Below are 27,052 nucleotides of genomic sequence, written 5' to 3' on the forward strand. Positions count from 1 at the left end.
ACCGTATATATATTTATTTTCATTCCTTAAAAATGAGTTATTTTAAGACATCAAAATGTTCTCTGTGGATGCTATATCCAAAAACAGCTTCTTCACCAAATACAACTTTAAAGCGAGCAGCAAACTGTGGAGGTAGAGTGAAACCACCAAGAGATATCTCACTAAATGCACAATCAATAAAACCTGATCTTAAGGTAACCAGGTCAGTGAAGCAGAGTGATCGTTTTTTGAGGAGGAGGACAACTTTTGTGGACTGGAGAATGATGTGATGCACCAGCCAGTGTAGGCAGAGAAACGATCAATAGAATTATATGAAGAGTCAGGCTTACCCACATACACCCTAAAAGTCTGAAATGAAACACAGACAAACAAAAGTTTCAATAGCTGAATATAAATACATGATTCATCTTGTCCTTCATCTGTAGCATAACATCAGATAATATAACTATGAGGAGGTGGCCCGAGCTGAGCCACTGCCCTCCAGCAGTATTAGACCAGTACATATGTATGCGTATGTGTATTTGTATGTATGTATACATAGAGAGAGAGAGAGAGAGAGAGAGAGAGAGAGAGAGAGGGAGAGAGAGAGAGACAGAGCGAGAGACAGAAAGAGAGAGAGAATGTTTGAGATTGACGATCAAAACATGAATATAATACAAGAGATAATCATTGCAGCTTTTATTTTCAGGTATATTTGGATCTGATTGAAAACTTTGACAATCGTGTCATTTGTAAAGGAAAACATTTTTGTTTGATAAGCAGAGAAATGGATTAATGTGAAAAAAGCGAATATTTTATTGCAGATCATTTGCTTACGATAACTGCATCAATCTGGAGACCCTGCGGCACACCAAAAACTTTTGCATAGATTTTTTTTCTGATGCTTTTCCAAGGCTGTCACCACACCATTGATTCGCTGTTGGTTTTGGAGGGTTACATTTTTACAGATGGTCTCGTGGGCTTGAACGTTTTGTATCATGAGCAGATTGTCTCAAAGCTTTGGTAATTTCTCCATTGTGAAACAAATAAAGGTTTTCTTATCTTAACTTTAGCCCAGGCATGTCCACCTCTGGGCCTGGAGGGCCACTGTCCTGTTCAGGTGATCAGCTCATCAGCCAGCTCTGAAGCAGCATTAGAACGATCCTTATTTTTTGAATCAGGTGTGTTGCTCCTGGGAGAGCTTGAAAACAGGCAGGACAGGGGCCCTTGAGGACCGACTTTGGACACCTTTGCTTTAGCCCGCCCATCCATCCATCCATTTTCTGATCCGCTTATCTCCACAAGGGTCACGGGGCATGCCTGACCCTATCTCAGCTGTCTTCGGGCAGCAGGTGGGGTACACCCTGAAATGGTTGCCAGCCAATTGCAGGGCACATATTGACGAACAAACATCCACGGTCACATTCACACCGAGGGACAATTTAGAGTGCTCCATTAACCTGCCACGCATGTTTTTGGAATCTGGGAGGAAACCGGAGTACCCGGAGAAAACCCACGCAGGCACGGGGAGAACATGCAAACTCCACACAGGAAGGCCGAAGCCGGAATCAAACTCTGCGCCTCCGCACTGTGAGGCAGACGAGCTAAACAGTCCACCACCAGGCCGCGCTAGCCTTAACATCACTTTGATAAAATGTGAATGTTTATTCTCATCTTGAACAGCTTTCACAAAAAACTCATCCAAGCATGCCTTAATGGTCTTTGCTTTAGTGCACTATGAAGATAAAACAGCCTACCACTAACTGTTCCCTGTATGGAATTCTTCCAAATTTCTTGAAGATGAAGACATAAGATGTCATTTTAATTTTTGTGTCTTTATACTGAGTATGTTAAAACTGCAACATTTTTTTTCAACCCAAAGGCAAATGATAAAACAAGATAGCAGATAACTTGAGGGTAAAGTTATAAGTGAGTCCGCCACTGAGTTTAATACCACCGATTCTTTTCATGAATTATATTGAGCCTCAGCTTTTAAAGCTTGGCCTCAATCACAATACAGTTAGACAATGATGTGAAAGTTTAGTCCCGCTCCAGAGGATCATAAAGCCTAGGATTTTTTTTTTTTTTTTTTTTACAGTGATGAACTATCTGCAAGTCCATTGTACTCCCTTGACCTGTCCTTGCGTGCCACATTGCGTTAATTCTCTAAAGCTCTACGCTGATGTCTGCTCAAATGTCTATGATAATTACTTAAAGTGGCTTTTATTAAAGATAATTGGCCTTCAGAGCAACATCACATTCAATTACAGTGCTTTACCTGGGAGGGGGAAAAAACACAATGGGAACTATGTCAGTAAATTAAAGATAAGAGTCGCCATAAAGAAAACGGATGCAACTATGGATATAAATGTAAGTGTCAACTCAAGTCATCTTTCAACATCCCACTAGGAATGCCTTTAAAAATAAAATACAGAGCGTCAGTGTGCGCATAATGCTTAATAGAGTCAATACGAGAGAAGTATACAAATTTTTGCCCTTGCAAAAACAATTACCATTTTTCCTCACATACATTGCTGGGGATTTGCATCTACTCAACTACAAAAAGCAAAAAGGGCCCTATTTTCATGCCCAGCGCATGTCTTAGTGCAAAGGGGTCTCTATTTTCATAGACATGAACAAATACACTGTGCGTAAAAACTAGCACTTCTCCAAGTGTAGTTTAACGTGTTTGTGAATTTGGCAGACCACGCTGAGCATTCGGTGTAGACCAAGACCGTTTTTTATTACAGGGCCCCCCGAAACTGACAATTTGGTGACCAAAAGTAGACTAGACATTAGACTAGACAATAGTAGGTCTAAGTTGTGGCGCAGGTAGTTTAATGTGATTTTGGTCGATTTGATTGAGGTGCAGGCAGGTGGTAGTGTAACCAGTAGTTTTTCCTGCATATAAAGTTGAAAGACGGTCAACTCCACCTAATTGCGGCTCGAAAAGCCTTGACATCATAAAAACTGTTATTATCTGGCCAGCATTTCACTTGTTAGGTGCTATTCTTAACTGCAATTGAGGTGGGCTGGAATGCATCACAAACATTTGGAAGTTGCGTGTAAAACTGTCAAAAAAGATAAGCAGGGGAAGTAATTTTTTTTTTTTTTAGTAAACAAGCAAAGATGCTACCCAACATAACCAGAAACCTGTTTTTGTTGTGTTCTCATGCTGGTCTTGCCGGTATCATCAGCTACCAGCAGGGGAACAGCAGCATGCTGGTCTTGCTAGAGGATGGAGCTGAATTGGTACAGCAAGTTATCCAGTGAGTGTTGGGTTGGCAGTTTGATTTCCCACTGTTCACCATCGAAGCGTCCCTGTGCAAGACACTGAACTCTAAATTGCTGACAGTGGGCCTGATAGTACCTGTTTAAAAAAAAAAATTAAAAGCAGAGATTAAAGCCAATGTACTTTATTGGTTATGATCTGCAATAGTTGAGCAAATTTACTTGATTCAGACTTGAGGTAGGTCTGTAGGGTTTGATTCCGGCTTCAGCCTTCCTGTGTGGCCTTTGCATGTTCTCCCCGTGCCTGTGTGGGTTTTCTCTGTATACTCCGGTTACCTCCCACATTCCAAAAACATGCATGGCAGGCTGATTGAACACGAGTCTAAATTGTCCCTAGGTGTGATTGTGAGCGCGGATGGTTGTTCATCTCTGTGTGCCTTGCGATTGGCTGGCAACCGGTTCATGGTGTCCCCCGCCTACTGCCCGAAGACAGATGGGATGGGCTCCAGCACACCTCGCGACCCTTGTGAGGATAAAGTGGTTCGGAAAATGGATGGATGGATGGATAAAATTGACAGGAGAAGTCAACCAAAACATGCATGGCAGTTTAATGGAACACTCGAAATCGTCCCTTGGTGCTACAGTATTGTCTGTGTGTGTGAATGGTCGTTTGTCTATATGTGCCCAGCAATTGGCTGTCAACCAGTTCAGGGTGTACACCGCCTACTGCCCGAAAACGGCTGCGATAGGCTCCAGCATGCCCGCGACACTCGTGAGGATAAGCGGATTAGGTCATTGATGGATGGATAATCGCACCACTACTGTTATTCCTGATGGGGAAAAATGAGACGTCCATTCGAGGCAAAGCGTTAATTTGGTTTAATGGACAAAGCACCCAAGGATTTATTAATTTTCAGCCTCAATTGGGGCAGAGGCCACAATTTGATGATACACGGTTGTCATTGGATTTTGATTGTGTGCAACATCTGCCCCAGTTAATAAACATTTAACTTATACGTTGTCAATTATCATGTATTGTACTGACACAAAGAATACACACGCCTTGCACATTAAATCAAACTGGATATATTGAATGTTACTCTTAAATGATCTAATTCGACACGCACAAACTATTGTGGTTAAGCGCCAAGGACGGGCCTCATGCTGGCATTGGTTTGTATGGTGCGATGCTGAGCCCTGGCGGACAGATTCGGAACTACATATTCACTGCACACCATTCTGACCTGCAAATTGAAGATTAGTGGGCGGTATGCGCGTAAACAATGAAGAGAAAATTATGTAATATGGCATCAGAATCATGCGCCTGATGGGATTGCAAGGAAATTATCATTTCTGAAATGATGATCTACAATGCCATCTGAAATCATTTATTCATTTTCTGTAGTGCTTTTCCTCATCAGGGTCATGGGTGAGCTTGAACCTATGTCAGTGGTTTTGGGCCGAGGCGGGGTACAGCCTGGACTGGTCACCGGTCAATCGAAGGACATATAGACAAACAACTATTGACACTCACATTCACACCTATGGACAATTTAATCGAGTTCTTCATTCAACTGACACGCCTGTTGTGGGAGTCTGGACCGAAACTGGAGTCGCCAGAGATAACCCATATAAGCAAGGGGAATGTACTATATGCACACTGACCAACACTGTGCTGCTGCCAAGTAATATATTTAATTGAACGAAGTTTTAATTCCTCCTTGACGGTTTTCGTTGATGTACGAGCATCATTGTTTTTAGTCTTGTATTATGTTGGATAACGCATGCTCACAATCACCATTTTAGTTCACTCCCAAAAGTGTTTGCTGGGTCAGGGCTCTCATGTTCTTTCACACACTCATTAAACATACTTTAAAAGAGCTTGAATTATGTACTCGGTTGTACTGTTCACACAAAGTTAGAATGATACATTTGGTCATGTGTAAAGAGGAGTGTCAGAAAAGTTCCAGGACTGATCGGTCTAATCAAACCACTTTGAAGCCTTTCGACCATAAATGGTTTGTTTAGCACAAACACAACACACAGCTCATCACCAAAAGACCACATCAACAGTGAAGTGTGGTCATCATGCTTGGGAGCTGTTTTTCCTTCACCTGGAAATGGAAACCAAATGTCAGGAAAAGCCTATTCGAACATTTGAGCTTTATTTTGGGCAAATTAGAGGCCCATTCAATGTTGACAGATGTGTGCCGGCTTTCATTCAAGATGAGTTTGAATGTGATTACTTAATTCTGAACACAACTTCACCCACCATATATAGTGTGCCCAGTTATGCAACCACACAAGTGTTTATTTTTACTTTCCCACTCAAAAAATAATGAAGAAAAAACCCTCGTTTGAAATACATTTTTTGTGACACCAGACCAGGACTTTTTTTCTGACACACCATACACAGTGACAAATTGAGATTAAAGAAGGGACTAAAAGGTCTAGCGCAACCTCTGTTTCGTTTTGTTTTTTTCCTGTTCAGCCATTTTAAATGGATTCTTTCCACAGGAGGTTGCAGAAATGCAATCCCAGTTCGACAAAAAGCAGATGAACGCTGTGATGAATTTAATTTTGCCTTCACCAACATCGGTAGGAACCTCCTTGACGAGAGTGAGATAGAGAAGCCTGAGGAAAGGAAATCACATCAGTATTGTTACAAATTGCGTTCTACAAATGTAATTTCTCACAATGGAAGTCGACATACTTTCTCACCTGGCTCAGAGCAATCCAGTTATGAACTGTGGGAAATGACATTTTCAGGTTGAAAGCAAAGAGAGCTAAGGCTGTTATTCTGATTAAAAACAAATCAAACCCAAAATAACAACACTGGTATATAAGTTTAATCACATAGGGCATTCGTGCTTTCACTCTGTCTGACACTCCAAATTAGGAAATCAATCAATCATGAAAAATTGTGTTTTAGCTCATGTTCATTTCCAGTTGTTTTTTCAATCAATGCCCATGTAAAAATCTTGAGTTATATCTCTGTATATCCGCCAGGAAATTGCATTGATTGCTGATGTGCACAAAAATGACGACTGTGAGTTGTACAGTTCAATCCTTAAATGCTGCACATAGTTATCAGTGGCAGATCAACTTTGGGGTGGTGAGCAACTTGTTTATTTTCTAGAGCTGAATGCTCGACTACGTAACATTTCTTGAGTGAGAGAAAATGATAGTATTGAACTGTGACTTATACTCCTAACCTCATCGCTCTATCGCCCAGCATGTTATTAGCAATTTTCCATTGCAAGGAGGCAATCTCGAGCACCTGGATGTTTGAACAGTAATGCCGCTATAAACCTCCATGCACTTAGTGGCACCCATTGTCACTTTACGACCCCCAGACAGCAATTCTGCAGGAACGATTTGAGTTTACCCATGAAGGCTTTTATCCCAAAGCAGAGTATGGTTGTCTCTTCCACTCAGATGAATCACTAAAGGTGTGCAGTGATTTAATGTTTTTTTTTTTATTCCTCTGAAAGGGTTTTATGGTGGTCCTAGCATCATATTAAAAAAAAAAAAAAAAAAAACACTGGAATTGTAGAATCTAATGAGGCAGTTGGTTATCGTACTGTGATGCTTAAAAAGGGCTGACAGTGACACCACTAAATCTCTTTGACGCCATCAGATGAGATAAAATATCGTCTTACATGCGTGTATACACTGCGGTCAACAGGCTGTCAGAAAGTGTTTGGTACTTTTGGTAAAAACAAAGCTTATTTTGACTGTTCACTTCCTTTCAAATAAGCATATTCTCCTCCCCACTCGGTATTCTTGTACTGTAGACATATCTACAATGAGGTGTGCAGCCACTTCGGACAACCAATTACAGTGGGTGAGATTTTTCTCTCCATAACAAAACTACAATTACTGGTACTGTGTTGCCTTATGCCAGCAGCCGACTGGTGTAATAAAATAAATCAATTCATCCATGGGTTAATAAGATCTGGTCATTTTACAGTACAAACATCAAAAATCAGTCTGAAAGAATGCCACTGTCATGAGTCTGTTGTGGGCCAACGCGAGGCGAACAGGAAAAGGGAAAGATCCATACTAGAAGTCGAACATGTCACTCTGCTTCTTTGCCAGCTTGGCCACCTCTTGTCGTATAGCATGTACAAGTGCAGAGGTGGAGAGGTTGCTCAGGGGAATGCTGTCCGTGTCCATCCCCGACTGCTGCAAGCTTTTCTGGGATGCTGTGCTCTGGGCGGCAGGCTGTTGGTCCAGAGCCTGAGTGTACTGTAGGGGAAGTATGGAAGGGCTCCCCTGTGGGTAGCGAGGATGAGGAAAAGCCTCGACATAACCCGGCAAAGGAAGCTGGAACAAAAAAAAGGGTATAAGATATAAGAAAAAAATTGAAATTCAGCATTGCCGATAATAACATCCAAAGCCAAAATTAGTTTGTAGTTCAGACACATTTAAAATTATCTCAATAAAGCACAAAGTGTTGTCATCGCTGTTTATTGCCACTTGCAGTTGATGTTTACTGTCACACTAAACATAAGACAAAGACAGTTACACTATGTGTATTTAAAACAACCACATAGCTTCACCTTTCAGTGCATTCAGGCTTAATGCGACGCTAAAAACAGCAATAGGTCAAATAAAAATGGTGCAGCAAGACATGTAGACAGGCCATTTTAAAGTACAGTACTTAGTCATATACTTTTACAGTATTCCCTGTGTAAAACTACTTATATTAGTGATTTACTAATGAGCTGAAAGAGAAGTGGAAATGTCTCGGTATATCCGTCTGTCTGTCCCATACTGCCCCCAGATGGCCAAGAGTGCCACACCAGAATGAGCAGCACAATAGCGATTCCATTTATGGAGTGTCACAAAAACTGCTTAATTCTTTTTAATTTTATTTAATGATGTCATTACTGCATGTTTTTATGAATTACAATATTACGGAGGGCTATTTTTCATCCCCAAAATATCCATTTCTAATAAACGTATTAATTCAATGAATTAAAATGTCATACAGGATCTGCCCACTGATGCGAAACATCTTCCGGTTCTGGAGGATAGGACATCCAAGAGGGGCTGTGGTAGGAGGTGGACGAGGCAGAGACGAAATAGTCCGAGTAGCCCGGCCTGCTGGCTGGGATGGAATAGACGGCCGTGATTGGGTTTCCTGAAGAGAGTCCAGGAGAGAGTGAGAACATGGAGAGTGGGGGACCACACCATGACTTATTTTTAAAATGTCACCTTGGTTCACTGTCCACTCACCTGAGTAGTTGGACACAGGCTGCTCTATAGTGATGGATGGAAGTGCTGCCCGGGAGCTCGGCCCATATGGGTTGTTGTCATGTGGAGTCTGCATTTCCGTGACGGATGTCTGAGAGCTTTTTCCCTTGGGCCCCAGGTCAGAGATGGAACTGAGCGTGGGGTTGGCGAGAAATAAACACAGAATTATACTAAGCAAGCCCCACTAGAGGGCAGACACGCTCCGTGCAGATGAGCGATTAGCTCATTAGCATTCCTGCCATACCTCACTGCACTAGTTCAATATTAAAATGTACACAGGGCCTGAAATCACGCTGGTCACAGTACATTACCTTGAATATATCAAGTCCCCGCAAATGGGTGTGAGTGGGAATCTACGCTGGCGATGCAACAGACAGCATGTGTACATATGAGTGAAACCTAATGAGCATTACCGTCTTAAGGAGGTGCTGGGAGGTGGTCCAGTGCGAGGTGGTAATGGAGGAGGCGAGCTAATTGCCATTTCAGGGAGCTGGGTGAAGTGAAAGGCCTACAAGAGATAAGGAGAAACTCTCATAAACATGATTCTGAAGGGTTGTCCAAACTTTTTCTTCCAAAGGCCGCGTGCATCGCATTTTGATGATGCAGGCAGCCGCGCTGTGGGTGGCTGGGGGTGCCAAATAAGGCGTTTAATCCCACGAGACACAAAGGCTCGTTTCCGATGTGTTTTTTCGCCTGGAAGTCTCTATTGTGCAGAAATGAACTGCTATTCACAAACCATTCACAGACACCAGATACAGAGCACTTACAATAACGTTCATCATAAAGAAATATACTACATTCAGTTCATGTTCACCCAAAACCTAAGTCAGTTCATGCGACAGTCACACTTTCTTAGCAAGCAGCAGTCAATTTCTTTGCAGAAGATAACGTACTCTATGCCTGTCAGGATTGCTGTATGTCTGCATGTGCTGCTCTGCCGTTTGTGTTCAAATATCCGTTGCTTAAAGGGTTATATCACCGTGACACTGATGCTATTCATTAGCGCATCTAAGCCATTTTGCATTTTTTTGTTTGTATTAAGCTAATCAGACTTTACTAAGACAAAGCTATCTAAGGCTAAGGCTTTCTATCTGCCAGTTGCTGCTTGTTCTGAAGTGAGTTGAGTTAACTGCCATCATACAGCGCTGGTACCGAAAATTTATGCTTGCAAGTCAAAGCAAAAAAAAAAAAGGCCCATGACTTGGGTTCTGTCTCAAAAAAATGTGATCATGTGTCCTGTATCTCAAGGCACTGCTGTATACTGTATACAGTCTCCACTAATAAATAAATAAATAACCCCTCGGTAATAAAGCAAGGATTTTTCAGAATCTTTGAGTAGCCAGCAGCCCTGTGCCCCACAAGAATAGAGCCACCCCTGTACTGAGCAGGGTTGTGTCAATTTTTAATTTTATCATGTGTTGCAGGCCGGTAAAAAAATGGACGGTAGGCTGCAAATGGCCCCTGGGCTCTAGTTTGGACACACTGGCTTTAGAGACCTTATATTATCTCATCTTGCTTACTGGTTTAGGCAAACTGCACTGGTATACATCTGAGCCATAAGACGGGCTCCATTGCAGTCCTCCACGACCACAGCTTATAGTGCCCGGGGCGCTGGTCACCACATCTGCATAGGGAAGTGAAGCTGGAACGGCGCTGTAGTGATCAGAAGGGGGCCGGTGGTGGTGGGAGTGCCTCCCGGATGTGGAGTGTCCCCCCGAGGCCAGACTGAATGCCTCCTCCAGGAGCAGGTGCATCTGCTGCCTCACTTCATCAATGGATGGCTGTGAGCTCAGGGTGGACGTCTGTGACTGGCCTTTCAGACCGCGGCCGTACACGAAGCCCCTCTGATCCATTAAATGGTCGACATTCGTCTCTTCTATCAACTCAGGCTCGGTCTGGAATAAACACGCAGAGTGCCGACACATGAAACTCAACTATAAACTTACTGAATCACATGGTAAAAAGCATTGCATGTTCACTGAAAAGAATAAATCATCGGATTTCAGAATGCCCCACTTTGTTTTTCTCTTCAACATCAGTCATTGAAAATCGTAACCACTCCATACGTTTCACAATTCCCACTTTCCAAACAATTCACCTAGTCTGTGTTTTTGGTGATAAATGAAAGCGCGTCAAGACTGCCCTACTTCCGATGCAAATAAAAGGTTGCTATGGGATACCTACTGTCGTACAACTCTTAAATCAGTCCCCCTGAAACATGAAACGGGAGAAACATCTGCAGTGACGGGCTTGCAGCTACAATGGTCATACTGGAATCAACAAGCCAGGAAATTATTTGTATGTGTGTGTGTGTGTGTGTGTGTGTGTGTGTGTGTGTGTGTGTGTGTGTGTGTGTGTGTGTGTGTGTGTGTGTATAATTGGCTTGGTTCGCAGGCTGCATCGGTTGAAAAACAAAAAAGCATGTGAGTGATGACTGATTTAAAAAAAAAAATCTTTCATCGAAATGTTATTTGTCTTTGCTCTTTAGTGTACTGCATAAAATCAGCACGGATGGCCGACATTAAAATTTGTCATCCATATTTTCACATTAATAGTCCCTCCATGTTGCTGTATCACACTAATGAGTAAGCTTACATCATACCACATATAGAGCATGTCTCGCTTTCCAAAGCTGGACAAAATGCAAAGGAGGTGGGGTGGGTAGAGGGGGGTGCAACGGCATTTAAGTCAGTGATATCACTGCTTATGATTTACAAAAGAACAGCTCACAGTAAAAACACCAAGCGGAAAGAGTCTGCTCCATTACACCAGGGAGCCAGAAACCATAATGGGACAATAAAAGATAGCATCATGAAGCAGTCAGACGGATATGCATTACATCAAGCCCTTATAAATGTTCATTTGGGATTATAAATGAATCCACCTTCTTCCAGCAGCTTGTTGGTGCACACAGTGACCGCACCTGAGCGCAGCACGTCTCAACTTGAAATGTAAACTAGGCCAAGAAGACATGTCATGTCTGATAAGCTTTGGGCCTATTTTCACCACCCATGTGACTAGATTAAAAACGGTTACACAATTTGAGATTATTCCAATTATGATGAATGACAAATTGAGTACAGTATGTAGTATGAGCGTTTCTTCAGTTAATTGAAGAGCCAATACTCGGAGGAGAGAATGTGAATGTATTTTTTTGTCCGGCAATGCATTCAACATCCTTCGAATGCAGTGAATGTACGACCATGGACGTGTTTTCCTCACTACTAAAACAGTTCAGTCATAGAACGAGAACGTGCACGAATAGAATGATGATGATGACAAGTGATTTTATTTTTACTGTTGCCTTTCACTACTGTATGACATCCATCCATCCATCCATCCATTTTCTAACCGACATATTCACACAAGGGTCACAGGCGTGCTGGAGCCAATCCCAATTGACTTCGGGTAGTAGGCGGAGGACATGGAATTTTTTTTTTCCTTGATTTAAGCACCGTGTTAATGCTCAGTGCATCAAGTTAACAGTGGAATAAAGCCATTTTTGATACTATCACGCTTCTGTATTTTAATGTTGGTCAAGATGGCGCTACTTGAAGGACGACTTCTTTTCATTCAATTGTTTTTTCTCATGTCATTTAATGGTATGGTATGGATCTTTACATTGTGTGAATTGTAGTGCAGTGAATTTTGCATTGTATGGTATGGTCAGGAAGTTATGGCATGATGCTGTATGTTAACTAGTTTTGGAATGCGGATGGGACTTACATCATAGCCGCTGTTTCGGATGCCTTTCCTGGGTCTCTCCCTCATCACAAGCAAATCCATCTCTGTTCCTCCAGGACTTGGACTATTGAGGCTCTGCCTGCTGCGATACGACGTCTGCCCTATCTGATTGTGCCTGTAGGATATATTTGAAAAATAAAGTAGCAAATAGTTACAGCAAACAGATAATCCATGTATTTAGAGTTTGGATTATTTCCACACCGATGTCATACAGCATTTGGTTCCACATTTAGGCAGCGCAGCCGTTAAACACAGCTTTGGTATATTAGGAACAGCCTAGCAATAAAGAGAGCGCATTCGGAACAAATCAATTCATGTTTTAGTGTACCTTGAGCTTGACAGGAGGTTTTATGATGCCAGAAAACATAAACAAGTTCGGAGGAGAGTATGATTTAATTGCAGTTATATGGATTTCACTGAAGGATTGCTCACATTAAGAGCAATAATAAAATAGATTTAATACGCAAGTTACATTAAAGTTTACCTTTGGGAGGGGGTCCGCGTGTGTGGCTACATATACAGTATGTGCTTCTTTGTCTAATACTTTTTGAATCCTAAATTTAGCTTTCTATTCACGCAATATCCATTCATGTTGCCCACTCTTCCTCACCTCACGTGAGACTTGACGTAGGTGGAATTTCGCTCCTCCTCAAGATCTGCCCTCTCGTGGCCATGCCGCTGTTTTTGCGAGAGGGCCTGGCTGCTGTAGCTGCTACCATCCATTGGAGGAATGTCGTAATATCTCTTCTTGGCCTTGAGTCTCAGCTTGTTCCTGTATTGTTCAATGTCCGACCGCTGCTTGAGGGCTAAGTTCACCTATGCGAGTGGAGGAGAGAGCGGCAGAATAAAAACTTTTCAAAACTTGTTAAAAAAGGCTAACTGAGTTTTTGCCTCATACTAATACATGGGCACTCGGGATACAGACCTCCATCTAGGCTTACAAAAATGTCACACCAATGAAATCAATGGCCGAAGGCATTCCTAAAGTAATGGCTACCTGAATTTTCCTTTCATTCAACAAAATGCAATTTCGACAGTCCACATGCCAAAATCAACAAGTCAGGTGAATTCAAAACTCTAGATTGCCCATAGGTGAGAAGGTGAGTGTGAATGTTTTTTTTTTGCTGTTTGTTTGTTTTTAATCAAAATATGCCCTGTGAGTGGGTGACAACCAGTCCTGGGTGCACCCCACCTCACGCCCAAACTTAGTTGCGATAGGCTCCAGGTCACTAGGACAGATTGAATCTACTAGATGCACAAACTGAATTACATCTGGAGTTAAATTGATTCTACTTTCCCGCTTCAGACTCCATATATATTTCTATTTATATATTGAAATCCAAAAGCAGATCAATTCAATTAATTCAGATGCACATTTATGCGTGTACTCAGGTTCATCCTTGACAAAAGGGATTGCCGCTAAGTATTTATCAAAAGAGACGGGTGGTGGAGTACAAACAAATACTCATCACAACATAACCACCTCAGCAAACATCATAAAAATCATGCTCATAATAGGAAATCAATCAAAACATATTGAAAGGCACAAACAACGAAATGTCAAGGTTTGCGTTCGTGTGAATGAATTTACCTCTCCGTTGAGCATGGCTGAGTCACGGTCAGAAGAAACATGTTGCGAGTAGTTGAGCTGAGCTGTCATGGGCTTTATTGAAATGAGCTGCAGGGAGCCAGAGGATGTATCATATGGATCTGAAGAACAGAGAATACATTCATTCACAAATCAGTATTTTGTGAATCACAGAGAACATCGAAACAGTCGACGGCCTGAAAGCTAAATTCCTGACCTTGCCTCTGATAGACAAGCGATTGAAGCAAACTAGAGCGCACTTGGCGGCAACCAGCAGATGTGCTGTTGATTCAGTCTCAACAAGTCTGCTGTTTCAAGCAGGACGGTATTTCCCAACCTATATTTCGCCAAGGCGCCTTTTCATTTGAAAAAAAATCTCACTGCACGCCACCAAACGAAAATGACACAAAAAGCAATGCACACACTGAAATAACGGTGATTATGTGTGAGATCTGAGCCTGTTCATATATAATTGGTCATAGTCAAGGGGCTTGTTTCACAGCATCCACTGGTGACATGCTGGATGATAAGTATCATTAATGGGTGCTGTTTATGCAAAAAACATCACGTCAATCTCTGCATATAGTGAAAACATTTCTGCTATCACAAATGCAAGGAGGAAATCATTTTATATGTGAGCCTATATTTGCATGTAGAGTACAAACCAGGATGTGATTGTCACACGACCACATGACCTTGTCGTAAGAAGCATGAATGATTTTGTATTCACCCCCCACCATCCCTCTCCCCCTCCCCATCCATGCATGCATGTGACGCTCACCGTCTCTCTTGCGCGTCTCCTCCTTTATCGGTTTCTGCTGCGCTGTGACTTTCGGCGCCGCCAAGCCCCGGACGGAATTCCGCAGCTCTGATTCGCTGCTGATGACGGAACCGTCCTCACTCAACAACTTGCTGCAAGTAACCATAGCAACAGGAGAGGCGGTGAGCTCTCCCAAAAATTGGGCTCGCAGCCAGGTTTTGTCACCCTTCCCTTTAACAGTCTCACCTTTCGAAACAAATTCAATTATGCTGGCAATTATTTGTTATAAGAAGAGACTTCTGCAACACTGTGATTTTTCTTTGTTTCAAGCAACAGCAGTCCAAAAGTATACAGGACTGTTCAATCGCTCAGCAACCTGAGTTGCTTATCAACGAACAAAATTCGACATACATGCACATGCATAGATGCGTCCGCTACATTTAAAAGGATGACATAACAGAACATTATTTTGCCCGTAATGAGACAAACGCTGGGTCTTTTCACACCGTATTAAAGGGCCTTTAAATGCTGCAATGAGGCTGGAATTAGAGCCGCGCCGACAGTGACATCAAAGCGTCGCAGTCCATCCCTTATTTGTCTGCTAAGAATGATAACGGCGAAGAGAGAGACAGAGGAACAGAGGATGCCCTCCCTGCTCCCGTTGAGGCGGCGCAGCATGGCCTCAACAAAGACGTGCACTGTGTGATAACTAATAGAGACGTAGAGAATACATTTACATTGGCTGCGTGCGAGGGAGAAGTTCGGTGAACAGATATGTGGAATCGTGACTAATGGGATGAAGGGAATGGCAGGATGAAAAATCTTTAGGGACGAGGAAGCTTAGTGCAGATAACGGTGACTTTATTTGGCATTGGAGAGGAAGTACATTATGTAAGTATTTGAAATGATTGGTCAAAATTAAGCCTTCCAAACTGCACTCATGATATTGCACATTTCTTTCAAATCATCCTCTAATGATTCATTTATATCCACCCTGCACTATTCAGTTACACTGAACAAAAATATATGTTTGAGTTCTTACGTTAGCTGTATTGGACGTTGGACAGTACTGCAATATGTGCCACCGATAAACCATTACTGAGGTGTTCAATGAGGGCTAGATTATTAGATATTGGTCCAAATCCAAGTTACACGCTTTGACTTCTCTGAATGAGCCAGGGCATGTTGCGGGGTTTCCATTTTGAAACAAGGGCATTTGCATGGAGGTGGCAATACCTTTTGTATTTGTCAGTGGCGAGGTTCGCCTTGTTGACTGTGCCCTCGGGTTTCAAGGTCTTCTCCAGCGAAAGTGGTGCATCGCGAATTTTCAGGGACAACATCAAAGTATCTTGACCAGCAGGTAGGGTCTCCTCGTCTCCTCCCTGTTGCCCCAAATGCTGCTTCGCATAGTCAAAACCTTGAACTGGCTAAGGGTGGGGGGGAAAAAAATGGAAAAGAAGTTTGCAAGAAAGAATCAATGTGAAGTTGTAAATGTATTTTACTTTGGAACCATAGCATCAAATCATTTTCCTCTTCTTATCTATAATATTGCCGGTGACACCCCTCATGTTGTTTTAACACAATATCAGCGCTAATGCTTGCTGTTTGCAGTGCTTGTTCAAACGTTGTTACACATTATAATGATCAGTGTTCATTTTGAGGAAAATTTGTAACGACACAGACCAGTTCTGTCTTGAGCGTGTACATTTATTGGCATGATTTCTGTTGCTTATGGCCTTGTCCTTCTTGGTTACAAATGCATATTTAAACCTGTCAACAGATAAAGTTTGTGATATTCGGCTAGAAAAGTGAAATTTCAACATAGACCTAAAATTCTCTCAATCTTTACAAGTGAACTTATTTTTTTTAAATTTTCTGAACCTTTGAATGCACATGTCCAACTGTTTCAGTACTTTTTACCAACTTATTCTCTAACAAGGAGCTGAACAGAGTTTGAGTCCTTATTCGAAGAATATACCGGTATTTCAGTTAGCATTACTGTTTGAACAGTCCTCTGCATCACGTTGTTCACATTTTGACATCATGAAACCAAAACTAAAGCCAACAACTGAACACTTCTATGCCACTGCGAGGCTTCAAACCTGAGGACACCAGGAAGTTGCAACAGAGGTACAGAGAGACCGGAAGAGTCACAGAAAGATGAAGAACATCGGTACAAATGGTTTGGTCAATTAATTTGATCTTGTGCTGATTAATTTTGTCGGTGTTGCTTTATATCTGAGTAGTTCAATGTATTAGGGGGGAAGTAATGACTTAATGAAGGTATTTAAAATATACCAAAAGTAGATCATGTAGTAAAGGTATTTACAAGAATGCCTATGGTGTCCAAAAATAGCTGTCAATAAATGTTACTTGTGGTTCTAGAGAAATTAAGCGCGAGGGGGCGGCGGGCGGGGTTGAAAAAAAATGTTTACCCCACTGCTGTGCCTTCAACTGGAAAAGATAAATTGATTTAACTAAAGCCCTTTTCATCTTCTTCCAACTTCATGTCCAATAAACACTCACAGTGGGTGGTGATGAAACGAGACTGGCAAGTTTTCATAAAAATATAATGATGACGTTAAACATTAAAATACACTAGGGGGCACGGAGGAGCAATGATTTACTGTTTGTATTGAGGAAGTATAGCCATCCCGTGCACGCACGCGCTCACACTCGCTCAGAGTGAAAAATGCATGCTTCAAATGCATCTATCCAGCGTTGCAAAATCAATGTGACACTTCACTGAACAAGCTCTCTTTTTGTATTAGTGCACATCCTCTTACAGGCTATAGAAATCATTGAATGTTGAGCCACATTGAGTTCACTTGAAATAAATTACTAGCGCAATAACATATGCATTGACCACAGCATCTGTCAGAGTAAAACAATCACCGTTTTTACTCCAAGGGAAATCACTATGTGGGTGTTTTTACATGCGAGGATCGCATAGGGATCAGTTGTGCACTGTAATAACTGCGGATTACAGAAGGTAGTGTACGATTTTTATTAGTATCAATAAAGCAGCAGAATGTGCTGAGGGTGTCACTTTTTGTTTTCATTCATCTACACCGATCCATTCGGGTGAAGAGAAGCCAGGCTCAGCAAAAATGACAGTACGCGGGAGATGCTCAGAGGAGTTTGAGCGGGATAGATCGACACCCTGCTTCTTTGCAATCTTATAAGTTCACACGCTTGTGCTTCATAAACACTCTGTGTAAAAGCTGGCTGGATCTGTCAAGGAACATCTGGAGATTGCTTGAGGCCAATTGTCTTTCATCCAAGAGAATCCCATTATAAAAAGCGTTAGAGCTCCAGTGGGCTGCTGTGTTGGTAGTTTTCATCAACACGGCACAAAATACGGCAGTCGAGATAGTTCCTACGAAGCTCTCATTTGACACCATGCAAAGAGAGAAATTGTTGTACCTGATGGTAGTAGTTGACGTCCCTCCGGTACGCCATCTGAAAGTGAAGAAAAGTGTTTTAACGGGACATAGTAGGTAGCTACAGGCATCTCATTTTAATTATAGAAGAATAAATAAAAGTGGAATGATGGATTGGATAGGGCAATGGATGGTAGTATGAATCTTAAAGCTACATCAATTATGTGATAAATCGTCGTTTGATGTTTTAATTATCCTTTTTTTTTATCATCTCTATTTTCGTGAAGTCATGAAGCTATTTTTTTCAACCCATACATTTTCTATTCCACTTGGCGAGCTCAACTGACTTTGCGTGAAATGCTGACTTGTTGCCACTCAATCACGGGGCACACACTATCTACATACAGACAATTATTCAAACTCACATACACCTGAACCCATGCCGCACGGATGTCAGCCATTTTTTTTGTCCAATATAACTTGGAATTTTCAATATAATACGTTTAGGATGGCTCTTATGATGCATAAGAATTGTGTTTAGGTACCAAATGGGGAAAAATAATAGAAATGAAATTGAATTTAAAATAAAGTTCAAAGTAAAGGAGACAATATTGTAGCAGCAATTGGGTCTTCCGTAATCTATAATTATTTCAGAAAGAAATATTTCATGGAGTGTTTGAACGGATGGTTGATATGCATGGACACAATTCAATTTATGGATTTATACACATTTACCTTAGCTCGTGGATTCAGGTTTCCAATTGCATCCGCTTTGTAGTCTTTTTTGTTTCTTCTGCATAGCACAGCTGTGGTTATGAGAATGATGAGTGTCACAACAGCGATGGGAGCCAACACTGCAGCGATGATCCAAAGGTTATTTGGAGGGTTCTTGACCACAGCTGAGGAATGTCAAACATTATCATTGCCGTCATCATTTTATTGCAACAATCATGTTTTTTAATGAAGTGGCCACTATTTTTTAACGATTGGTTCAACATTATCCTTTTTAATGTTCAATCATGAATCATGTATAGTTATAGGAATTGAGGGATTTCATCATCTATGGACCATAACATTGTCAAAAGGTTCAGAGAATCTGGAGATGTCACTGCATGTAAACGGCAAGGCCGAAAACCAACATCGAGTGCCTGTGACCTTCAAGGAACTGTTTTGGAGTGAGTTGAGGAGCTTCATTGAGGAAAAGAAAAGTGTTTTGCCGCCATCTTGTGGCATCTGTAGGCAATTATAACACTTTTTGGTGCGGTGTCAATTACTTACAGGTGTTCATTTTTCACAGCAGGGCTCAGTCACTCCCCGCAGCAAAATGCGGGGTTTCACTCTATCGGCAGTTGCATACTCAATGTCGTGTTAAAAATTATACAGTGTGGTACAATGCACAAGTTGGTCTAGCGAATGATATGCTTGATCAATGCATAATATAATACATCGGCTACATTAGCCTCCTAAAACATGCAGATGTGGCCATTGTACCCACGCTAAAATACTCCACATTCAGCTCAACCTAATGTCGAGTCTATTTTGGGCAACACTTTACTGTATGAGAGAATGCTATCAGCTCTTAACTGTCTGGACTGTCTCCCTCTTGTTCTGTTCACCAAGCTCTGCAGCCTGTGCCAACAATGTCCGGCCGGCAGCCTTTCAGAGAGATTATAGAACACAAAGCTTTCCGAAGCTCTTCTTTCTAAACCCCGTATGTGGTTTGAGGTTGTCAACGTCCACTTGTCAAACACTTAAAGGCTGCTGTTGCTTACGTTCTGCTTGCAGTTGAACAAAGTAGCCCAGGGTGAGCGCCATGGTCTGAGAATCCACCGTGTTGAGCGCCTTGGCAGCTGACACTCCCGCTAGAGGAATGCCATTGTGCTGCACATAGTAGGTCATCTCTGCTGGATTCTTTATTCCCGGCACTCTTCTGAGACTCACCATCTGATCAGGCGAAACAGTAGAACATCAAAACAATATCGTGTGCTGCTATTTAAAAAAAAAAAAAAAACAATAGACAAGAATTGTTTTGATGATCAGGGTCACACACAAGCGAGAGCCCATCCAGGAAATCGCAAAACAAACTAAACTGTACCAGCCATTCATATTCACAATTACAATTACGGGCAATGAATGCACCTTTTCCACTGCACGGTACTGACTTGGCTCAGCTCGACACAAATCGGTTTGGAGCAGTCATTTTTTGCACTACAAAATGCTACTTTGGGAAACTGAAAAAAAAAAAACTGCGCTGAATCCGTCACTCTGAAGGAGGCATGCAAAGAACTAGCAATGAGGATTCACTGTATGTCTGAGTGAAGACTGAGTACACCAAGACAAGTAGAGCTTGTAAAGTGTAATTGCAGCGTATAGAGTGACGGCACAACAATAGATTGAAGGTTAGGATGTGGGTTCGTTTTTCTCATTGCTAGCTGTGCATCGTCATGTATTACAATGACACAAGCAATAGTGTTGTAACACTCAAGACCAGTCTTGGTCTCGAGACCGGTCTTAAAACCACATTTTGAAGGTCTTGGTCTTGTCTCGGCCTTGACTGCCAAAAAGTCTTGGTCTCTGTCTCGAACTGTGTGGTCTTGAGCACAACACTATCGACGAACGAGCAAATAGCAGGAGTGCAAGTCGTTCTATTGGTATCAACTCGGCACACTTAATACTCTGGCTGATCACTTTGCAGGAATAGTGCGAATGAAAAAGCGTCACTGGCTCATGAAAAAAATGAGTGGATGCCATGGATATTGCAGGTGTCGATGTAACGAACATGTTTCTGAACTCTAGGACAAAGCCTTAGTAACTGGAGAGAACCCATGCAAGGAGAGGGAGAACGTGCAAAGTTCAGACAGTCGGGTCCAAACTTAGATCTGAAACAACATCCTAATCTGACCCTTGATGCTGTGAGGCAAACAAACATTCTCACTGCATGCTATAAATTCATGCGGGGCACTCAGTAGCATCTATTATACATGATTCTTTCTTTCAGAGCAACTGAGAGCCGCTAACTCCCACGGACGACTATCTCTTATCATACCTGGACAGTGTAACTGCCGACAGCGGTGGCTCGTTTGAAGCGAGTGCCCTGCTGGCCTGCCAACACAAACAACTCGGCAAGCCGTTGTTCCATCAGACTGGCAAAGCTTTGATACAGTTCGGCCAGGCTGGCGTTATCCACATCCTGGATTACTGTGAACGGGGACAACATAGGAGAGAGCCCCCAGCGAGTTAAAAATCTGTTAGACACAGAGGCGAAATGAGACACGTACAGAATGCGATTGCAAAAGTTGGGGATTTACATGATTTGGATTTTATTACCAGCAAGTGAGCCCTACTACTTATTACCTCCACTCATTCACTGATCACTGATCACCTTGTGTATCTGAAAGTTGTTTCATTTTATTGAGAGTCATAAGGCCTGTATCTTAAGTCAGGGTAATAATAGTTTTCTCATTTTTCCTGATAGCTAGTTTTTATTTCATTTTGACTTTTGTTGTTTCAGTTCATTTTAATTCATTTTTAGAGAAGGTCTGTTAGTTTTTCGAAGTTTTTTTTTCCAAAAGACTGTCTAAATTTTGTTTTATTAGTTTTAGTATTAGTTTTATAAATATATGGTGTATTTGTTGAGTAAAAGGAAAAAAAAGGTCACCATGTATTGTGTAAGTAATATAAATTGTAATTCTCAAAACTTACACCTTCCTTTTTCTTTGCTGATGCATAGCAATATCGAAACAAATACCTTAAAAATGAACCCGGAATGTTGATGTATGACAGGGGTGTCAAACTCCTTTTTTGTCGCGGGCCACTTCGGAGTTACGGCTTCCTTCAGAGGGCCGGTGGAAAATCTCATTATTTATTACCCATAACACTTTGACATTTCGGTGTAGATTTCAGCAAGAATCATGATAGTTGACACACATGATTTGCTCCCGCGGGCCACATAAAATGATGTGGGGGGGGGGCGGATCTGGCCCCCAGGCCTCGACTTTGACCCATGTGATGTGTGATATTAAATGGCAAAGACGAAAACTAAGGACATTTTCACTATCATTATAGTCACTTTGAGATACTTTAGTTTTTGTTTTATTTTTTTAAAGCATTTTCTGTTTTCATGTTATTTTGTTAACTAAAATCTTTTTTCAATTTTAGTTTTGATGATTTCGATAGTTTACCTTTACTATAAGAACACTGGTTGAATATCACCAAATATTATCAAACAGAAGACCTTGAAAAGATTTGGCCTCACATCACAGAAAGTTCAAGTTGAGAGAGAAGCATTTTGGTCTATTAATAGAGGACTAGTAAGAACCTGGCCTGCAACTGTATGAGAGAAAAGAAATTGTCTCAGAATGCACGTTAAATGTGCACACACTTCAACAAGTGCGGCGGATTTCGACACACAACCTGAAGTAGAAGGGGAAAAAAGAATAAAATCTTACTAATGAATTAATACTCTTACCTGTGATAACCCAAAAGTCCCTGGTGGCAATAGAGGTGTTCAGGTTGTGATACTCCAGCGCTGAAAAGGTAAACACAAAAATATATTGTATTTAACCCACTTCACTGAAATCTAAAAACGAAGTTAATTTTTATTGTTTTGATTTCGTTCTGTAATTTCATATCTGACGAAGTATTAAATGTATTCAAAATGACTTGTCCATACAGTACAATACGGAAAGGTTTTTTTTTTTTTTTTTACAGGTAGAGGTAGCTCTGATTTTATTCTTTGAAAATATTAAGCGTTTTGAGCAACTCAAACCCGATTATATGTATAGAGACTTGGGTCTATCAATTTATAGTTCAACATTTTCAGACATTAGAAGTGGCTTTTGACACCCTATCAAATGAAACTAAAGCTCATAAAAAATCACAGACTCCTGTAGGATATTTCCTCAAATATGGCTGAAAAAAAAAAACAATTTCAAACTGCTCGTAAACACATTTCTTTGCCATTTCAGTCATCATTCGATTGCTTTGTGTTTCTGACATCAACAGTCGCTCAAAAAAGAAATGTTCCCTGTGAGTCGGGGATTTAATCATTGTAATCTGGTTACGAAGTGTCAAATATCTGATTTAGTGCGATACAAATTTGAGCTGGCTGCGTGTTAGACAAACACAGCAGCAAGGAGAGCGCTCGGCTGCTTAAGCTCCGGTTGATGCCGTGTTCTTTTTACATCTATTTCCTGCTTGATTAAACTGCTGCGCTGTGGGCTGCTGCAAGCTTTTGCAGGGGACGCTGTATCGCGTGGCCTGCGAAAGCAGACTCACGTTACACTCGGGCCATCACGGCAGTAGTAAAGCAGCATAACGGTGGCTGAGTAAAAGATTGAGGATGGAAATTCAACTTTGGAAAAACATACTGTAGCCACGGGGCTCGACGTAAAATCAGTTCAATGATTTGGGTCAAAGGTAGCGTTGAAGCATCTGGACTGGGTCTTGGATTAAAGACAGTGCTGTGGATCCATTAAGATGAGAGGTGCTCCAAATCACCAGTTAATCACGGCGTAAGAGCGATGACTAGACTTTGCTGTTCTTTCTCAGTCCTGTAGGTGTTGGTAGTCTAAATTTGAAATTGTTGCAGAACAATGAACTGTCAGAAAGCCAAGAAAAAGATGATGTTTTGGCTATCTGTGTATTAAAAGCATGGTTTATGCACGCTGCTCATCCAATTCTCACGGTGGATGCTCAGAAGACTCACCATGGTCAGATTATAGAAAGTCTTGGCGACAAACCCATGGTGTGATCAAGTCTTCCTCCGTATCGACTTCTTTTCCCAGTTTCCCCAAGTTGCTATTTTGCGAACCGGCAGAATGCCATTTTTAAAGCATGCAGACTCAAGCTATCCAAAATGACACAGGACCCGGTTCCTCTAGTTGCTCAATTGCGCTGGGGTATTCCTCAAATTGCTGTATGCACACAACACTCGTAGAAACGCATCAATAGCAGGTTATCGCTACGTCAAGGCAATGTCAGCATTTTATATCCGATTTGGTGATGCGAAGTCAGCAGTTTTTACCTTCTCATGGCCATTAATAATTGGCTCTTTGTCAATTTATTTTAATGGGAGGCTGATCTTGTAAGCCCCCAAATACCAGCTTAGGACTGTTGCGGAAATAGCTGCCCATTGGTGGGATTTGGCTTCAAGGAGCTTTTAAATTTGAGCCTGGATGAGAGTAATTCCACTATTTTGTTATCCATAACTCTCCACGTATACGACATAACAATACCCCTTATCATCATTTTTGTATATGAAAGGCATCAGGGTACTTCTGAGTGGTAGAACGTAAGTAACTAACTCTTCTAACCCGATCTGGAAACGATGACTAAACCCGTTGTGTTTGGGGTTGCACCGCAAACTATCCCCCTAACATTTTATTTCCACTCAAAAACATCAACATGAAGCCAACAGGACATTTTGTGTGTATCCTACGAAAAGAGAATGGAAGAAAATAATTTTATACTCTTTTTTTTCAAATCAACATTGTGCCTTGGTCAAATGACATGTAAAGGGTTTGCTTCCTCTGAGAATGCTTGACTTATTGCCACCCAGAAGTATGGGTGACGAATTTTACACTCGGTGGTAGATCCATTGTTTCGGCTCAAAATAGACACTCGGCTTGCAATGTATTCCACTTGAGGGAAAGTGAAGTGGGAGTAAAGTGGCTGAGAGCAACGCCAAGCCCACATCAGGCACTACAGAACCAGTGGTGCGTTCTGTGTTGTCAAAAGGCACTGCGGGGATGGTGGTTTTTCCAGGTTGTTCGAGCCAAGTCCAACGGCGGTGAGAGAATCACCTGCTGTTAATTATTGCCAGGACATATTGACTTGGACGTGAGGAGGGAGTCACACTTCCTGCGAGCAGCAGTGAAGTCACCGAAGGACAAGGTGAAAAACACGCATCCCCTCATTTGCGGTTTTGTCTCATGGTGAGCCTTTTTTTACACTTTGCAGTCTTCCTTTCCTTCTTGGCACCAAAACTGTTTGGAGGCAAACTCATTCCCTGGTGTCATTTTAATGAGAGCTTAAGTCAATGCTCATTAAGAGCAATTCAGATACATCGCCACGCTCGGTGTAAACACAACTGCCATATGTCAATAGTTGATTCACGACAATGCTTGTAGTGAAATTTTAAATTAAAAAAATGCATTCTGAGTCTATTCAAACGTCTTCTTTAAGTGAAGGTCCTGATTCATATTGCTTTTGAGACCGCTTATGAGGACCAAGATCAAAGCGTGAACAAAAACTTTGCTGAGGTTGCTGATGAGCTTGGAACTGTTTTGTGTGCAGAGACAATTTGACTTGCGGCAGACATGACAGCAAAATCTGTCGGCAGACATGACATTATTCCAAATAGCTCAGTGGAGTGTGAAATATTGACATCTCTATTGCCACATAGAGCCGTTTGTGGTACATTTCAATATCCACTGTAAAAAATAAATGCAAAATAAAACAGTCTATGTACTTTTTTTATAGCCTTTCAGTGTATCCCCTCAAGCGATGCTGTTTGTGTTTGACACGAAACTTCTCTCTTGCATCTCAGAGAAGTAAGAATATGTCACCTCAGCTTTGCAACATTCATTTTGTAGATGATCTCGCTGTTATCATGAAGTTAAAGAAATAATTTTCTCTCCGGGCTTAGAAAATTGGTTTCAAAATTGCTTCTTATTAGACCAAAGGATTTTGCATTTGACTCAAAGCAGTTGAGGCTTCCTATGGAATGGGAACAGACGGCACACTGGGTCTCTATGGGAATGCTGTTTAAGCTCATGCTGATTCCCTGTCAGGATTGCTGTTTTTCTGCTTTAAGCACATCTAAAACATAGACGGAGAACTTGGCTAGCAAATGAGGCTGAGATGAAACACGTACAGTTAATTTGTTTATTAGGAGCCATGGCACTGCAAGGTGGCAATAAGGTTGAACCATAGGAGGGTATATCAGTATATCACCTCATATTAAACAATGGTCCACATAAATGAATGATCAGTATGCTTTGTTACAGGTTAAAAGGGTCATAGTAGGCGTCTATCCGAAAAATAAATGGTGCCATTAACTTGCATTTGATGCACTTTACCGGCCAAATTGTGACTTACGTTCAGCGACGATAAGCGGTGGGTAGAAGAGGAAATAGCCCACCAGCTCAGAGGACAGCTGACCAAGAAGGTTTGAAGCAGTGGTGCCATTAAGAAAGACAGTCCCATTTTTCACACTGTAAACCAATGACACAGCAGACGAGCCCGCAGCCTGGGAGACACTCAGCATCTGGACACAGGAAAATTAAGAGGAAGGGAAACAGAAAATGACATTGGAGGAAATGTATGGAAAACCAAGAGAGCAGATTGTTTTATAGACTTCACAGATTATCTATGCTTTTTTTTTTTTTTTTTTTTTTTTTTGCAAATGGAAAGATTTACCTGTACAGACAGTTTGCTGTGGACACCGAGTACTTTGGATTGTGCTTCGGAGAAAACCTTCTTCAGCCTCTCTTCCATCATTTGAGAAAACTGACAGGAGCGTGGATCATCGACAGCTCCCACAAACTGCAGAACTGCAAAAGAAACAGCAGAAGTCACGAGCCTTTATTTTAGCCATGTATGTTTTTGGAATGTGGGAGGAAACTGGAGTACCGGAAAGAAAACCCACACAGGCAAGGGGAGAACATGTAAAATCCACAGAGGAAGGCCAGGGCCCAGAGTCGAACCCTCGACCTCTTCACTGTGAGGCTTACATGCTAATCAGTCTAGCACCACGCAACGCACTATTATTATTATAATTATTATTATTATTATTATTATTCAAATATAATACAGCAATTCAATGGTGCCTTGATATACGCTGCTGCCGCTGATCGGACGGATTTTTTTTGTTTTGAGAGTCGAGAAAAAAAATCCGATAAACGAGTGCTCTTCAGATGCCCCACCGCAAGATGGCGGCAGCAAACTTCACAACATTTGGGCACTATCAATTCATTCTGATTTCCTTCCCGTGGAACGACAATATTAATTGTTGGTGCTAATTTCTCATGGGAGGTGCTAGCATGTAAACAAAGAATCGAGGAGCTGCAATTAGACAAATGAGATGAGCCCCGAAGCTACACT

At 41.6% G+C, this 27,052-nt stretch overlaps 1 protein-coding gene across 1 annotated transcript in view; it reads right to left on the reverse strand.

Annotated features, from left to right (window-relative positions):
* Positions 1-6,743: 6,743 nt before the first annotated feature.
* kiaa1549lb (KIAA1549-like b) overlaps positions 6,744-27,052 on the reverse strand; it is a 47,273-nt gene continuing 26,964 nt past the window's right edge. Inside the window, exons 6-22 of the mRNA XM_019895860.1 lie at positions 26,369-26,502; positions 26,048-26,216; positions 22,416-22,475; positions 20,994-21,145; positions 19,720-19,891; positions 18,683-18,846; positions 17,991-18,026; positions 15,801-15,991; positions 14,586-14,716; positions 13,808-13,926; positions 12,827-13,032; positions 12,199-12,331; positions 9,993-10,367; positions 8,886-8,980; positions 8,455-8,603; positions 8,208-8,359; positions 6,744-7,539 (exon numbers count right to left, since the gene is read on the reverse strand). Of these exons, the coding sequence (XP_019751419.1) occupies positions 7,276-7,539; positions 8,208-8,359; positions 8,455-8,603; positions 8,886-8,980; positions 9,993-10,367; positions 12,199-12,331; positions 12,827-13,032; positions 13,808-13,926; positions 14,586-14,716; positions 15,801-15,991; positions 17,991-18,026; positions 18,683-18,846; positions 19,720-19,891; positions 20,994-21,145; positions 22,416-22,475; positions 26,048-26,216; positions 26,369-26,502 (2,702 nt within the window). The 3' untranslated portion in view covers positions 6,744-7,275. The remainder of the gene's footprint in view (positions 7,540-8,207; positions 8,360-8,454; positions 8,604-8,885; positions 8,981-9,992; positions 10,368-12,198; positions 12,332-12,826; positions 13,033-13,807; positions 13,927-14,585; positions 14,717-15,800; positions 15,992-17,990; positions 18,027-18,682; positions 18,847-19,719; positions 19,892-20,993; positions 21,146-22,415; positions 22,476-26,047; positions 26,217-26,368; positions 26,503-27,052) is intronic.

The sequence above is a fragment of the Hippocampus comes genome, unplaced genomic scaffold (assembly GCF_001891065.2).
Source record: "Hippocampus comes isolate QL1 unplaced genomic scaffold, H_comes_QL1_v1.1 scaffold80, whole genome shotgun sequence".
In the NCBI taxonomy this organism is placed as follows: domain Eukaryota; kingdom Metazoa; phylum Chordata; class Actinopteri; order Syngnathiformes; family Syngnathidae; genus Hippocampus; species Hippocampus comes.